This window comes from Hoplias malabaricus, chromosome 12, assembly GCF_029633855.1.
Source record: "Hoplias malabaricus isolate fHopMal1 chromosome 12, fHopMal1.hap1, whole genome shotgun sequence".
NCBI lineage: Eukaryota > Metazoa > Chordata > Actinopteri > Characiformes > Erythrinidae > Hoplias > Hoplias malabaricus.
The window spans coordinates 32,035,027-32,051,141 of NC_089811.1; the positions used below are offsets into that span (position 1 = coordinate 32,035,027).

At 36.7% G+C, this 16,115-nt stretch overlaps 2 protein-coding genes across 5 annotated transcripts in view; one reads left to right on the top strand and one right to left on the bottom strand.

The window, feature by feature from the left end:
* The first annotated feature begins 30 nt into the window (after nucleotides 1-30).
* pdk1 (pyruvate dehydrogenase kinase, isozyme 1) lies at nucleotides 31-7,074 on the top strand. 2 transcript variants are annotated; one of them, XM_066641354.1, is made up of 11 exons: nucleotides 31-608; nucleotides 1,711-1,852; nucleotides 2,030-2,101; nucleotides 2,192-2,376; nucleotides 2,546-2,641; nucleotides 2,726-2,821; nucleotides 2,901-2,977; nucleotides 3,466-3,564; nucleotides 3,839-3,946; nucleotides 4,141-4,254; nucleotides 5,260-7,074. In XM_066641354.1, exons 1-11 carry the CDS (start codon nucleotides 500-502, stop codon nucleotides 5,398-5,400), a joined length of 1,239 nt encoding a protein of 412 aa, XP_066497451.1. In that variant the 5' UTR covers nucleotides 31-499; the 3' UTR covers nucleotides 5,401-7,074. The 2 variants fall into 2 exon arrangements, with proteins under 2 accessions (XP_066497451.1, XP_066497452.1); XM_066641355.1 differs by having other exon boundaries at nucleotides 2,726-2,803.
* Nucleotides 7,075-7,214: 140 nt separating this feature from the next.
* ppp1r9ala (protein phosphatase 1 regulatory subunit 9A-like A) overlaps nucleotides 7,215-16,115 on the bottom strand; it is a 31,765-nt gene continuing 22,864 nt past the window's right edge. The window contains exons 16-18 of one of the 3 annotated variants that reach the window (XM_066641343.1): nucleotides 12,293-12,409; nucleotides 11,385-11,573; nucleotides 7,215-10,007 (exon numbers count right to left, since the gene is read on the bottom strand). In XM_066641343.1, coding sequence (XP_066497440.1) covers nucleotides 9,849-10,007; nucleotides 11,385-11,573; nucleotides 12,293-12,409 — 465 coding nt within the window. In that variant the 3' untranslated portion in view covers nucleotides 7,215-9,848. The other 2 variants (XM_066641344.1, XM_066641345.1) reach the window with 2 other exon arrangements.

Genomic DNA, 16,115 nt, shown 5'->3' on the forward strand with positions numbered 1-16,115 from the left:
CTCTGTTGAATATGTAGCCGCTTATGACAAACAAGAAACCTTACTGACAACACATATATGTCCTCGCTGCAGGACTCCTGTAACTGGGGAATGCTCACAGTATGTGTTAACAGGCTCTTGAGTTTCTGCTGCGGTTAATAGAGACGTACGTGATTGGCGGAGAGGAATACGTTATCGTTACGGCAGTCATGATGTCAGATAAGCGCCAGTAGCCGGGCTTGTTTACAGAGTGTGGTGTAATACAGCACAACGATTAAAGTTTGTTAAAGTAAAGAGATAACGGAAAGTTAGTTGAAGGTATAATACGAACACAGTATAGCTACAGTCTGTCAAAGACCGGCGCTTTTATCCAGGTGCACAGTCTTTACACATTCGAGCCAGCCGCAGTTTAGCCTTTTCAGCTTTACAGAACCACAGAGCACTTTCTATCTACATGTACACGATGCGTACTTAACTGACATAATAAAAAAAGCTTGGTAGCTCAATATAAACTCCCACAATGAGGATTTTGAGGACTCTAATGAACAGCTCTTCTATTGGGAAGCTGATTGACCAATACTCCCGTTTTTCCCCGTCGCCGCTCTCAATGAAGCAATTTCTGGACTTCGGTAGGTTTCTATATGCTGTTTTGTGTGTGTGTGTGTGTGTGTACATATGCCTTCAAAACAGGGCCTTAAGACTTGAGAACAAAAAAGCAGGATCCAAAACCAAGAAATAGAATTATGGAATTATAGAAGTATCGGAGAGGACATCAAAATGAAGACTATTTAAACTTGGTTGTAAACATAATATTATCTTCTCGATATTGAACATGCACTGTTGAGAAAAGTGGTCACCATCCTTTTTACATATAAGATCACATTTCAGAACCTGAACAAATGAAAGATCTACCAGCATAAACACCAGGCTTAGGCTACTTAAAACAACAAAGCTGTATGTCCCCGTAGCCACCAGTGACATAAAATGAAACTGTTCACTTCATTAAAGGTGATGTTCACAATTTTAAACAAAAACACTTTTTCTAACATTGTTGAGGGTATTTCTTTACCATTTGCTCTCTCTCCAGTCTGGTTGCTTGTGTTTACAAAGCGCAAAAAAAAGGGTCTCAGTTCGTTTTGCTAGGCTTTCTCTCTTTTTTTCATGGCAGAGAGTGGGCATCTGGAGGTTTTATACGAATAGACCTGTAAAATTTGAAAAACATGAACCAAGATGAGGATATTGCCCTATTCCTGCTCCATAGGTGGTTAATATTGACATATTTTTGCTGTAGATGGAACTTAATCTAAATTTTGAGCCTGCTGACTGCATGAAGGTATATCCATCCCTCCATCCATCCTACTAAACAACCCAAGTAACAAATGAGTTTCTGTGGTCATTCAAAGTGTAAATAAAAAGTTGTAGACAAGTTAAACCTCAGCCATGTATTAATAGTAATTTTCTCCTCAAACATAGTTCCACCTTAAAAGATGCAGCGCTTCAGAACATAAACAAACAAGAGACGTAGCCATTAACAATCATTAAATCATAAGAAAGATAATAATAAGTCATTGACTAAGTAATGTTTTTTTCCAGAGCTAATGTGTGGTTCTGTACTGTTTGAAGAGTTCAGATTTATCAAGGTGCCCTGTGGCATGCTCAGAACAAGCTTTAAAACTCCTAGGGTGAAATCTTTTCTTGAATCTGCAAATTATGTTTGTCTTCTTACACCAGGTTCAGAAAACGCATGTGAGAAAACATCATTTATGTTCCTGAGACAGGAACTTCCAGTCAGGCTAGCAAACATTATGAAAGAGATTAACTTGCTGCCTGATAATTTGCTGAGGACTCCTTCAGTGCGCTTGGTGCAAAGCTGGTGAGTCTGACTTAATGGACTAGTTAGCTTCATATTCCTGTATTCTGTTTCATATTTAGTTGAGCATCAGTTACATACAGTCTGTACAACCTCTGTAGACTGGGCCCAAGGGGGAATATTTTTTTTCTTTTTTATGGCAAGTATCTTTATTGCATCTCATTACACATTCCTTTCCAGGTATGTTCAGAGTCTACAAGATATCCTTGAATTTAAAGACAAAGATGCCAGCGATGAACAAGTGACATCTGAGTATGTAAATAATATCTGGAACTATCCTATGTAAATGTGTTATTTGTTTGTTGTTTTGTTCCTACATTAGCATATTGTTGCTGCTCTTAGTTTCACAGATACAGTTATAAAGATCCGGAACAGGCATAACGATGTAGTGCCTACCATGGCTCAGGGAGTGGTGGAGTACAAGGAGGCCTATGGCACTGACCCAATAACTAGCCAGAATATGCAGTATTTCCTGGACCGCTTTTACATGAGCAGAATCTCCATCAGAATGCTCTTAAACCAGCATAGTAAGAGCCTTTTAATCTGGCATAATTTGTGTATGAAGTCGTATAAAAGTTTGAATGTATTATTTTATTTTACAAATAGTGTTATTAGCCTCTTTGTTAGTAGTTATTTTCCACAGTGATTATTTAATGAAGACCTGTACTATAGAGAACTTGTCCCTGCCCATTTCAGCTCTGCTGTTTGGAGGAAGAGTGCGGGTGAACCCAGCTCACCCTAAACAGATTGGCAGTATTGATCCTCACTGTAATGTCACTGACGTGGTTAAAGGTAAGGGACTATTAATAGAATATGAGTAATCAGAATCTTGTCATTGCTTGCTTGTGTGTTCTACTAAAATATCTTTTGTTATAGATGCCTATGAAAATGCTAAATCTTTGTGTGACCGATACTATATGAACTCACCAGAAATAAAACTGGAAGAATTCAATGGTAATAGAACAGCTGGTTGTAAGTTCCTTTGTTTTTGAAAATTAAGTGAAATAAATAAAAACAAAATTAATTATACTTGTTTTAATTCTTTCTGCAGTTAAAGAACCAAAAAGACCTGTAACCGTGGTTTATGTGCCATCCCATTTATATCATATGGTATTTGAATTATTCAAGGTACTGTTGGTTTTTTGTCTTTCTAATGTTATTCATTGTCTGTAACTGCTTTTCCAGTTCAGGGTTATGGTGGGTCCAGAGCCTACTCACAATCACTAAGCACAGGCAGAAACACAACTGGACAGGGCATCTAACTCTCATATAGTCAATAATCACAATTTTGGGCACTTTTGCATGACAATCCACCTACCAACATGTGTATTGGACTTTGGGTGGAAACTGTAGCACCCGGAGGAAACTCACACTGACATAAGGTGAGCACTCCTCACAGTCAGTCACCTGAGGCAGGGATTGAACCCACAACCCCAGAACCCTGGAGCTGTGTCACAGAAACACTACATGTTGTCACCGTGCTGTCTCCAGCGATAATCATGAAGACAGTTTGAAAATATTTACACTTTAGTCCGTTTTTTTTTTTTTTTAGAGTTAACATGTTGCTTTTTGCTGTTTGACAACCTCAGATATAACATGCACTGTGACTCCTTTAGAATGCCATGCGAGCCACTATGGAGTTGTATGGAGATGCTATGGAGTACCCTCCGATCCATATTAAGATTGTTCTGGGCAATGAAGATCTGTCTGTAAAGGTACAGGAACATACTTTAATCCCTACTTTCATTTATTACTAATGTCTAATGTATGAGGAATAAAGTGCAGTGTGAATGGAATTTTCCTTTTTGGAAGACATGTCTTTTGATGTCAAGAAATTACATGTTGTTTTGTTAAAAAAATGACACACACACACATAGATACTTAAATATTTCTCATTTAACATCATTACTTGAGTACTGTATTATTATCAATGCATCTGTTGTTACAGTTGTCCCAAGCATATATATATACTTTGTCTTTTTAAAAAAGGTCAGTGATCGTGGGGGTGGAGTTCCACTGAGGAAGATTGACAGATTGTTCACATACACTTATTCCACTGCCCCACGACCCCAGATGGACGCAGCTCGTGCACCTCTGGTCAGTTTAATCCGCAGCCAAAATGTTTTATGATGCCCAGATATCTAAGGCAATGCATGCATATCGTTAGTTATCAGTCTGTACGTCCTTAACATCAGGCTGTTAATGATTGTATATTTGTTCTATGTTTATGGGCTTTCTTTATTTTTAACTTGAACATTAAAATCACACTAATTATTACAATTTGTATTTAGGCTGGTTATGGCTATGGTCTACCGCTTTCCAGACTCTATGCAAGGTACTTTCAAGGGGACCTAAAGCTCTACTCTCTCGAGGGTTATGGCACAGATGCAGTAATATACATCAGAGTAAGTGGTTTCATGTATATCTAAGAATAATATTAAATATTTTGTTGAAGTTGGAAGTATTATATATGAAATAAGAAATATATGTATACAGCAGCAGTGCTATCTGGTCCAATCACATTTTATATATATATATATATTTTTTTTAGAAGCTTTTTGTTTTTTAACTGACAAATCAAAAAGAATAAATTTCCAATGTTTTCACTTGATTGTATTTTGTAAATATTAAGAACTTGATGCCTGCAGTGCACTGGACAGAGGCACATTTACCACTGTGTTACATTACTTTTCCCATTAGTTACAATGTTTAATTATTTGGGAATTTAAGATGCTAATTCTGAAGGTTTTACAATTGGAATTTTTGTGCATTCTTACTTTTTACAAGACTTAGGCTGACCACAGCACACATTTCTACTGTCTTCTGGACCAGCTGAGATTAACATGGCCTCAGTTAGCAGTTCCAGATAGAATAGATATGAATTTGTCCTTGCATAGTAGAGTTCATGTTCCAGTGGTGGACTGCATTTTAAATAAATAAATACTCTTGCCACTTAAAGTGCTCTAAACCCCTTGTGGCTATATTTAATACTTTAGAGTGTCACCTGCGGGCTCAAAGGTCACACTCATTCAGCAGTGGTGTTCAGTCACTTCAGTTCAAAGATTGAGCCTGTGAATGCTTGAATTTAACATTTTATATTCATAAAACTAGTTAAAGTGTGATTCAGAAAATGTGTAAACTTTTCATTCTTATAACACGAATGTCCCAATATTTATGAAGTGTGCTGCAGGCATTAAATTCAGAATTAATGTTTTCAAAGCACATTTTTTCTTTGTATTTTTGTCAATTTAAGGGAATTCAAATATCACAGATATTTTTCTTGCATTTTACAAAAATGCCCCAACTTTTCTGGAATTTCAGGATTTTTGTGTTTGAGTTGAACAAAATGCTTATCTATGAGTTGAAGTAAAAGAAATATTCTAACTGTAATTATGAATCACTTTTTTAAGGCACTTTCTACAGAGTCCATTGAAAGGCTTCCAGTTTATAACAAGTCAGCATGGAAACATTACAAGACCATCCATGAGGCAGATGACTGGTGTGTGCCAAGCAAAGAGCCCAAGGACATGACCACCTTTCGTAGCATTTAGAGCACGATACTCTCTGGGACAGATTAGGTTTAGGCCTAGACCAAAAAACAATTGAAAACACTGAAATTTAGACCAAGGTTAGGTGTAATGTATGGCTGGAAACTGAAAATCTGAATCTCAGCATCAAGGCAGATCAGGGATTAGGGAACATTTTTATTTTGAAGGGAGAATTTAATGTATTATGATTTGTGGAAAATTCTAATTATTGCACTACTGAAAAAAAGTTTTACTTTGCACTTGCATTGTAAGTTAGCTGAAATGATTAATTAAATTTAGTGCCATACATGTGATAGAGATGGTATATGTTCAATCTTAGTTTGACTGCTTTTCGTTATATTTGATGCCTTTCAAATATATTGATGTTACAGATTGGGCAACATAAATGCTGCCCCGTGTTTCCTAAGGGATCTACTCTATACATTTTATACATACAATGGTATTTATTGAATTTAATGTATTTAACAGCAGTTTTAAATATTTGTTTACATTAAAACGTTAGGGCAGCTAGCTAAGCTAACTGCAGCATCCACTCTGAGGCCCGGTTCACACATGGTACGATCCAATCACAAACGACTGCCAAAATTCATAGATCTTCACACCTGGCATGTTGTGCTTTTCTTGTGACTGCTTCTTATCAGATTTCTCACATTATTTCCTTTGGAGGAGGGGCGAGGTGGAGTGCAATCCCCATTTTTTGCAAAACACACTTAAATAACTCTTTTTGTCCTAGAAACATAATAAACACGCCATAATTTTATGATTGTGAGAAACATAACAAAATAACATTAACAAACACTCCCACAACTTACAGCTTCAAACTTTTACCATTTGAAATATTTTAAAAACCCTGGCTGGGGCAGTGAAGTAGTTGATGTGGCCTGTGTTTATCGCTCTCTGAGCAAGAAGGGTATCTGCTTGCTGGAGACAGCTACAAGTGGGAAGTAGAACCCTAAACCTATCCTAAATCTTACCCTAATCCACTTGCTGGTATCCACCTATGGCCCTTGTTCTTGCTGGTCTCCGGCCTGCAGGGATATATATACTTCCCCTCCGAGACCTGTCGAGGACCTTTTGTGTGCACTCTATAAGAATAATGTGGTTATACAAGTCTCTGACCACCTCAGGATGTTGTATGAGTGATTGGATTATAATCACTCACCATGTACTTGCGTTCACACCTATACTAATGCTTGCCACTTTTAAATGCCAGGTGTGAAAGAGGCCTGAATTCTGGAAGAGTTTTGTCCTTGAAACGAAACATTGGTTGGTCACCAAAATAATCACAATTCCTACTTAAAATTGAGAGTGGACTGTGGTTTCTTGCCATTGTTCATATAATTATGTCATGAACTCTGGTTTATTTAAGTATTTTCTCAAATGTATGGTGTTCAGTTAAAATGCTTATGTAGTGATCTGAATTAGAATTGCATCACATTCCACTTGGGGTGTATTTTTCCTCTCTGAGAGTGTGTAGTGCAACTGACAATGTACAGACAGGCTACTCTTCATTTAGCCAAGGTTGATGATGATGATGATGATACCCTGCTGCTTTGTATATAAAACTTCTTCACAATACCACAGGAATGAAAGGGGGTTGTGCTTTTCTTTAGCATAATTATTTGTATTAGGTGTAATGCTCTTTACATAAAAATGTACAGTTTAATGCTCGTTATGTTTCAACCAAATAAAGGTTGAGAGTAAACCAAGTGTTTAAGTCATGTTTCTCTGCCTTAAAAGGCAACTGTTAAAGTGTAAACTGCAGCACATTTCAAAAACTGTTCCTGAAAGAGCATTACTTGCTTTTTTTGGGAATTTACAAAGTATACAGTGTTGCAGGTATAGTTACTGAGTGTAGACCATCTACTACATGGCACAATGAGAGTGGGTCTTTTAAATAGTTTAATATCACTGCTGGGTTGAAAGTATTACATCAGTAACACATTGATTGCTGTGGCTGATACATTTATACCAGTTGCAACCCTCACGAATACACTGCTGTGCATGCTGTTGGTATCACTTCTGTGCAGACAGTGATTTACTATTTATTCCAGTGGTGATCCCTTTTCACTGACAGTGTGATATGGTGGCTGAATGATTGTACATAAACAGTCTACAGTCAGTAACTACATGTACAAAGTGCATATAGTAGGTTTTGTTGATTTTTAAATTGAAAACAGGCAAACATATCCTCTGCAGATAACACACAATTCTATAAAATTAAAAAAATATATAAAATATTACAATATATAAAACAAAAACATGGACTGCTCAAACATTTTGCCAATTTTTAAAAAATATTTTATTCCTTGGAATATATAACTCATCAATTAAATAGAAACCTTTTTGTGTTACCTGTAGGGGATGTGTTAACAAATACAGGAAGTCCTCGGGTTACGTCAGTGCAGAGTTACGATGTTTCGTGGTTACGACACATCTCCCATTTACTGTATAAAGCCTTGTTTCGACTTAAGTGGTTTTGCGTCGTAAACGTCGTAACGCGAACTTCGTGTGTGGTGTGCGTGGCAGAAGAATACACGGTTACGCGGCTCGGGACCGAGGAGGATAGGTGTTAGGATAGGATAAGTGCTTACAGTATGTACGTATGTTCCGACTTACAACGAAAATCGGTTACGACGCGACGTAGGAACGGATCAACGTCGTAAGTCGAGGACCCCCTGTAGTCAACTTTTCTATTTTAATGCACAAGGACTGTGTGCCTGATAAAACAGCCAATCAATACATAAAAAAAGATTATTTTGAACAGAGGTTTTCAAACTCCTAGGAAGGAATTACAAGGAATACACAGTGTAATAATTGGCAGTGGGGGGAATCTGGTTTTCATACTCTTAATTGCACATGGACAGAGAAAGTTCCATGGAACAAGAGCATGTGTTCTGTTCAAAGGTGCAGAAAAGTGAAGAATCTTATTGTCACATACTGATTTTTTTTTTATCTTATTCTGTTAGTTAATAATAGACACATTTCTGAACAAATGAGATTATGTGATCTTGGCAGAATAATAATAATAAAAGAAGGTTGAATACCTCTGTCTTAGAGCATGCTGGTGAGCCACACAAACCCATGTGAAAATAAATTTATTGGTGCAGCTTATACACTTGTACCAGAGAAATGATTGGAAATTAGGACCTCAAACGGTAAGCCAAACAGCCATGCAGCTGAACAATCAAAACCCCTTTACAAAGAGAAATCTATTGAGGCTTAGTCAACAGTTCATCTTACAGTCAGGATGAATTAAAGTAAGCAATATGTAACTGAAAGTAACCGATCTGCATCAAAAGATTGCACTCTCCCTTCTTAAAAAAAGGATATGAATCTTGCAGTCTATGATTCATCACTTTACCCTACTGTGGTACAAAATCATTAATATACAGTACAAGAGCAATAGTTTAAGATCACAGGGCCAGAAAACAAAAATATTAGTAAAAAAAACTAGCAACACCTTAAAAATGTATTTTTCCTTTTATAATTTGAAAAAGGACTACCATATAAGCTATTCTACTCAGTAGAAAAGTACAAAATCAATAAATGTTTTTCCTTAAAGCTATGCGTGTAATAGAGCTGTATAAAATATTTGTACATTTAAAAACCAGATCAACCTATATCTCTTAATATAGTGCTCTTACTCTTTGACTGTACAAAGTCCCCCCCCACCGAAAAAAAAAAAAACAGGGCCACAGGTAAAATTTTTCCTTTTTAAAAAGTAAAAATATAAACTGTTTTATAAAGCATTACACATGCCACAATATTAGTGGTATTTGTGTGTGCAAAAAGAGATACAACCACTGTCCAATCATATTCCCTTAATACAGTAGAAATGATCTTGTGTGTGCTCATAAAATGCAATAAACATTTTGGTCAGTTCAAAATCTCAGTCATCTAGATGTTCCACAACTGCCTTTCTATTAAAATATTTCTCTCTAAAAAAAGCTTCTGCCTTTTAAAAGGGTTTCAGTTTTTTACATGCAACACTAGGTCTCTAGTAACAGTGCACGAGAATTAGGGTTTTTTTGTAGTATTTGTTATTATTGATAATACTAGAGAGACACAGATACATTGACTCTAACTTGTCTTTTAGTGTTAAGGCCAAAGGTGAAGTATTTGCACTTGGTAGGTTTGACACTTTTTTTTTTTTAACATGCTTTACGCATTGTATCTATCAAGGTTAGAAAGAGCCACAAAGCCATATAGCTCAATCTCTGAGCTTTACATAGATTAACAATGGATTATTTTGGTATTAGAGTGCCTTATTTGCTGTGCCATCATGTCCTGCCTGTTGCGTGCTGCACTTATAGCTGTGGAATGAAATGGCATTGAGCTGCCAGCTGCCTGCCTGCTTGACACAACTGTGACAAGGGTCCAGAGGGGGAAGAAAAAAAAAAAAATAAAAAAAGAAAGCAAGAGACTGGGAGTGCAAGCACACAGTGGCCTCAGCAGACAGAATCAGTGTTGGCTGGCAGTCGCCCACTTCTTCTTGCTTCCTTCTCACGTTTCTCACGTTGTTTCTCCAGTTTGTCCTGTGCTTTTTTCATGTCCTTAAGCTTTTTCTTAATCATGGCACGGTCACTTTGGCTAGAGACCCCAAGCACCTGGAAAAGAATAAAACACGTTACAGTCGAGTAATCCATTTTAGTCATGAAATAAGGCCTTTGGTTTTAATAGCCAGACCTGATCCAGGGGTATGACCATGCAATATGATCAAACTAAAATTCTGCAGAGGAGGCTTTTCTTTAGTTTTTTATCTTAATTTTATCTAAATTTAAAAAGGTAGCATCCATGACACTTGGTATCAAAATAAAGTTGTGTAGGACAAAGCAAAAATTTGAAGCACATAATAGTGCACTCAATATATTCAAAACTTTCATTATAGGCATACAAACTCCAAATATCCAAAGAGCTGAGATGATGTGCAAAATGTAATGGTATAAAAAATAACTTCAATTGAAACATATATATAAATAACTTCAACTTTCAATTGAAAACAAACATCATTGGGTTGCTTAGCGACACCTCTGTAACATGATCAGGTTTAAAAAGAGCATCTCAGCGAGGCTAAGTATTTCCAAAATAAAGATGTGAAGTGGTTCGACCTTCTGTGAAAGAAAAAGAAGAATAACGTTTCTTAACTTAAAATAGCACAGAACCTTGACATTTCTTCATCAACAGTACACAATAGTAGAAGATTCAGAGAATCCATAGAAATCTCTATGTGCAATGACAAAGCCCAAAACCAATATGGCTGGCTGTAGTCTTGGGGCCCTCAGTTGGCAAATAAATACAGACACATTCCTTTTGTGGAAATCACTGCAGGGGTTTAGACCACTATCTGTGAAGTTGCCTTCTCTTCTAACAGTGTTGTTAAAAGTAAAGGTGATGCAACACTGTAGTGAACATCTCTCTGTCCCAAATGTTTTTAAATGAGTTGCTGGTATCAAATGCGTAATGGCAAACATTTTTCAAAAACGATATTTTCTCAGTTTCAACACAAAGTGTTGAATTTGTACAATTTTCAATTACAAACAGGGCTTAGATGATTTGCACATCATTGCACAGTTTCTATTTACATTTTGCACAGCATCCCAACTTTCCTGAAAATGGGGTTTGTATATCTATAAAAGTGACAAACCATGCATGAAGGCCAGCTTACAGCAAGCATGAAAAATGGATTTAGAACCCAACAACTATACACATGATATTTTAGCATACTTTGAAGGAAAAACTCATGGAATGGAATGTATGTACAGGTGTATTCACATTTGTACGGGATGTTTAAATCACAAATGTGAGTACTGTACTGTCCTGTTTAATATGACAGTTATCAAATATTCAAGCAAATTTAAGGTAACCTTAAGTCAACTAAAACATTTATTAATATTTAATGAAGAGGTTTTAAATTATACTTTGAAATATTAACATTGTTTAAACTACAAAGCATTTTCTTTATTGTAATTAATATATTCACCCACTTTGAGTTTGTCACTGTCCAGGTTCAAAAGCTGTTGTCCATCAATGCCCTTTGTAGTGAACTCAGGAGTATACTGGTCCATGTTCATGCCCATTAGCCAGTGGCACACTTGCTGAACTGTCCACTCAGATATGGATCGGTTCTGCCACTGGTAGTCTTTCCCTCCAGAGCAAGGCTCATCATCCAGCGTCTACAAGATAAACAGACAAAAGCACACAACCTGTTGCAGTTTGATCTTCCAGTTATCATTCAATTAGATTATGATTTAACACCTCTTTAGCTATTCAGCATTTTGCATTTCAATGACTGAATTATGCTGAATGTCTGTAAAAAATAATCACATTTTACACATATTTATAAACATGTTTCCTGATCATTAAAAAGAAGCAAAGTGGACTCCTATATCATGCATGACAGCAGCCGTAAGAATTGATTTTTGCATAGCTCAGCAATCATGCTCTCAATCATTACAGCATGGGACTTTTTTCAAAAATGTATCTATGCATGACATCACCCATTTACAACATGCAATGTTTATGAATATTAAAGACCTAAAACAAAAAACGACACGTTTATAAAATCTAAACAAACAAAACCTACATAGCTAAAGTGCAACAACATAAATATAGAGATTCTATTCAGTTTAAAGTAAGCATCACACATCAGCAGTAATAGTCATCTGGCCATATAAAGCATACTATAAACACAACATGCAGCCTTCCAACCCATTCATAATCAAGCTAAAAAAAAGCCACACTACAGGAACTACAGGGGCACTCATTATGAGGGGCAATTTCCCTTCTACACACAATTCTTGACCTTCGCAGTAACCTTCTGTGGCAGTCCCAAAACAATAGAAGCACGGGGAGGCCTGTGTGGGTTTTGCTGGTTTGCTTGTGCACCACTCACCTCATTGGAAGAGAAGGTAAAAGTATGCGAGCGGCCTGACATGTTGGGCTCTGTCACTAGCCCTTCTAACTCTGAACTGGGACTGCCTGGATTTGAATCATCTAGTACTGACCAGCTCTGGAACAAGTGGGAAAACACAACACACATACATCTGTAACAAACTACACTAATCATTTAGAATACAAAGACAGCAGGTGTTTGTGGACAGTGTGTGTGACTGATTCAGAGTGACACAGAACTGAAAATACCCCAGTTGTCAGGATGTGCTGGTTCTGCTGAACCATAAAAACGTTTACTAAAAGAAGGGAATGTGTGTTTTAATTAAAACATGTCTGCAGTTTTACAAACCCCATTTCCAGAAAAACTGGTATGCTGTACAAAATGCAGTGATGAGCATCATCATCAGTGGCATGATTGAGTTTTAAAAGAGCATCTAAGAGAAGTAAATGTGAGGAGTGTTTCACCATTGAGACTTTGCAGTCCAATATTGCAACAAAACCAGAACAAAATTTCTCAACTTAAAATAAGAAATTCTTTGGGGATTTCTTTATCCACAGTACATCACATCGTTAAAAGATCCAGACAAATCTCTATATGCAAAAAACAAGGTCCAAAATCAATATTGTCTGGTTTTGGTCTTTGAGCCTTCATACTCACGCACTTCATTTCTGTAGTGGTGGAAACAAAATCCACAAATGCAAAGACAAAACCATTAATGAACAGGATCCAGAAGCACTGCTGCTTTCTTTGAGTTCATGTAAGATGGACCGAGGCAAAGTGGATAAGTGTCGTATGGTTTGACAAACCAAAGGTTGAAATTCTTTTGGGAAAATAATGGATGTCATGTCCTACAGGCTAAAGAAGATGGGGACAATGTGGTTGTGGTTATTACAATCATGCAATCATGTGGTTATCAACAGCATCCATGATGGTATGGGAGTGCATTAGTTCACAGGACATAGGTAACTGTAAATTCTGGCACTGTTGATTCTGAATGAAATATACAAGTTCTGAAGCAACACGCAGCCATATAGGCCTTGTCCTTTTTTGATGATCCAAATTCTGCATGGATTACAACAGCATAGCTGTTTCGGAAGAGTGTCTGGGAGCTAAACTAGTCCAGACCCGTCACACACTGAAAACAACTGGTGCATTATGAAACAAAAAACACTATAATGGAGACACAGAATTGTTGAGAAGCTGAAATCCTGTATGAAGCAAAAATGGGAAAACATTTTACTTTTAAAACTACAGTGAATGGTCACTTCAATTTCCTACATTCACAAAGTGCTCTTAAAAGAAGAGGTGAGGGATCACAGTCGTGAACATGTCCTTGTCCTAATTTCAAATTGAGCAAATGTTCGACATTTAAAATGTTTTTTATTATCATTATTATTATTATTTACAAACTGCAGAAATTTTCTGTAATGGGGTTTATATTTAGAAATTTTAGATATGAGATTCAAGGAGCAAAATGAGATATTGCACATGTTTGTGAATATCTAAAATAGATTAGGTACACCTACTTTGAGTGAAGATGAATCAGTCTCACAAATCAGTTTCTAAAAACTTAGACAATGCACAGTAGTGCCAGCACCGTCCACAGTGGGTAACATTCAGCAAGATCAATCAGCATGCAGAAATAACAGTGATCTTGACAACAAGCCAACTACTCTACAGCAACTACAGTTTCACTTGCAAACAAACAAATAAAACAAAACTAAGCAACACAACACAACATTATGACAAAAACTGAAAAAAAAAATGTATAAACCTACTTGAAGTCACTAAAGCAATGTATAGAGAATACTTTGAAAGGGAAAAATAGACATGCGGGTAACTAGATTTCATTGGATATGCAAACACAAGTTCAGGCATGAACTCAAAAGTGTATAAATACCACTACACAAGATTACGCCTTTAGTGTCATGCACTTATTACATCCAACAAAAACATAGATTCTATTTGTATTAGTAAGTTCAAATACAGTTCTACCAGGTACTATTTTGTTAGAATTTCTCTCTCCTCTAGGAGTGAGCGGGATAAATATACTGTACCAAATCTAAGGATCGACTGAACAGAGAGGACCAGGAGAGGTTTGTCTGTTTGGAAAAAGGGAGGTTAGTCAAGGGCACAGTTGGCATTATAATTTCCTCCCCATTTGTAAAAACCAAGAAATAGCTGTATAATGTAGTCTGAATTCACTTCAGACTATTTATCCAGTTTTAGGGGCTTCATTTCTTTCAATATCTCAGTCCTGACATTTTAGGGCAGGTTTCACAGCATGTAGATGTAGTCCCAGTGATCCGAACAGATTGAAGTGTTTTAAGGGAGTCTCCGTGGGCTATGCCTGGTAATCTGTCTCATCTAGTCTTTTTCCTCTTAACTACCTTCTTTCTGTCTCAATCTACTCTGTCTGTGCCCCTTTGCTCATCACCCTCCTTCTCTCTGCCCCGTTTTTCCTGTTTCTTCTCCTTCAAATTTCTCTTGCTTTCATACTGTTTCCTCTTCATCTGTCTTTCTGGTCAATGACGAGTACCAGATGGTTAGTGAAGCAGGAATGCAGCACATGAGTTCACAGTTCTTTTTCAGTTTCAACCTCTTCCTCACAAGCTGCTATTTATGTGAATACATAAATATTTATATCATTTTTATCCATTATGCTCTCCTCTGAGGTACATGCACTAAAATATCTTCAAATATAACACATGTACACCAATATAGGGTTTTATGTGGTGATACATGTACTATATGTAGCTTATATTTACCAAAGGAAAAGGTATAGAATGAAATATAATTTAAAACACAAGTGCAGACTATCCCAAAATAAGACATAGTACAATAAAACAGCATATTAAGTGTACTTCCACGTTTTTTCCCCCTCAGTGTTCTGTCAGCACTAGTCTCAAGTTGCAATAATCATTGACTAAAGCTGTACAGCAGTTTACCAACCTCCCTGACAGTTATTTTAGGTAATGTTTAGTTATTTTAGTATTCTGTTACATTATCGCCATTGGACATAGAGTTAATGTTAAAATGTGTTAGTGTGTATTTTTCCTCTTCTTTTCACAGACCTCAATTTTAGTTTAATGAGGACACTGCTGTAGTAGATTATTTGCTAGACTTTCTCTCATTATAAGCTTCTGGGATGAGCAGTAACATGTCAGAGCTAACCAATGACAGCCTGGCAGTGAGACCAGTGCAATCTACTAATACAGTTCACTTCAAAAATGCATGGTTGCCATAGTTTAGAAGTAACAGTGTGAAATTGTATTTTTAAACATGTACTTGCAGGTTTGTTTGTACATTAAACAACTGAACAAAAAAAGACTGCAGCAGTCACTAGATTTTGGACTTGGGAGTCTGAAATGGATCAGTATTAAATTCAAGTCACAGCTGAGGATACCCATGTATCTGAATAAGAACATGAAACTCGAACGTGATGTTTAGGGCACTATACAATTAAATGTGAGTTTCCTTCAATGCAGAGTAGAGTCACAGGCCTCTGAGCTTAAAACAAAATCTAGACTCTGAGATCTCTGGATAAACACCACAAAAATCAGTTCTGAGCAGCAAGGAATTTAATGTGTACCTTAATCAAATTAACTTTTTGCACTTTACATTTTCCAAATAATTTCATTATTTATGCAACTGATAAGTAGTCAAGCAGGCTGATAATAACAAAGGGTGTCAAATAATGACAAATGGTCTGAGTCAAAAGTCATAACAGGTGACAGGTGAGGGGGCCTATTTTTTAAGCTTTGTCTGGAACATCTTGAAAGCCACCATATTGGATCAAGAGCAAGTTTTCCCCAATGGGAAG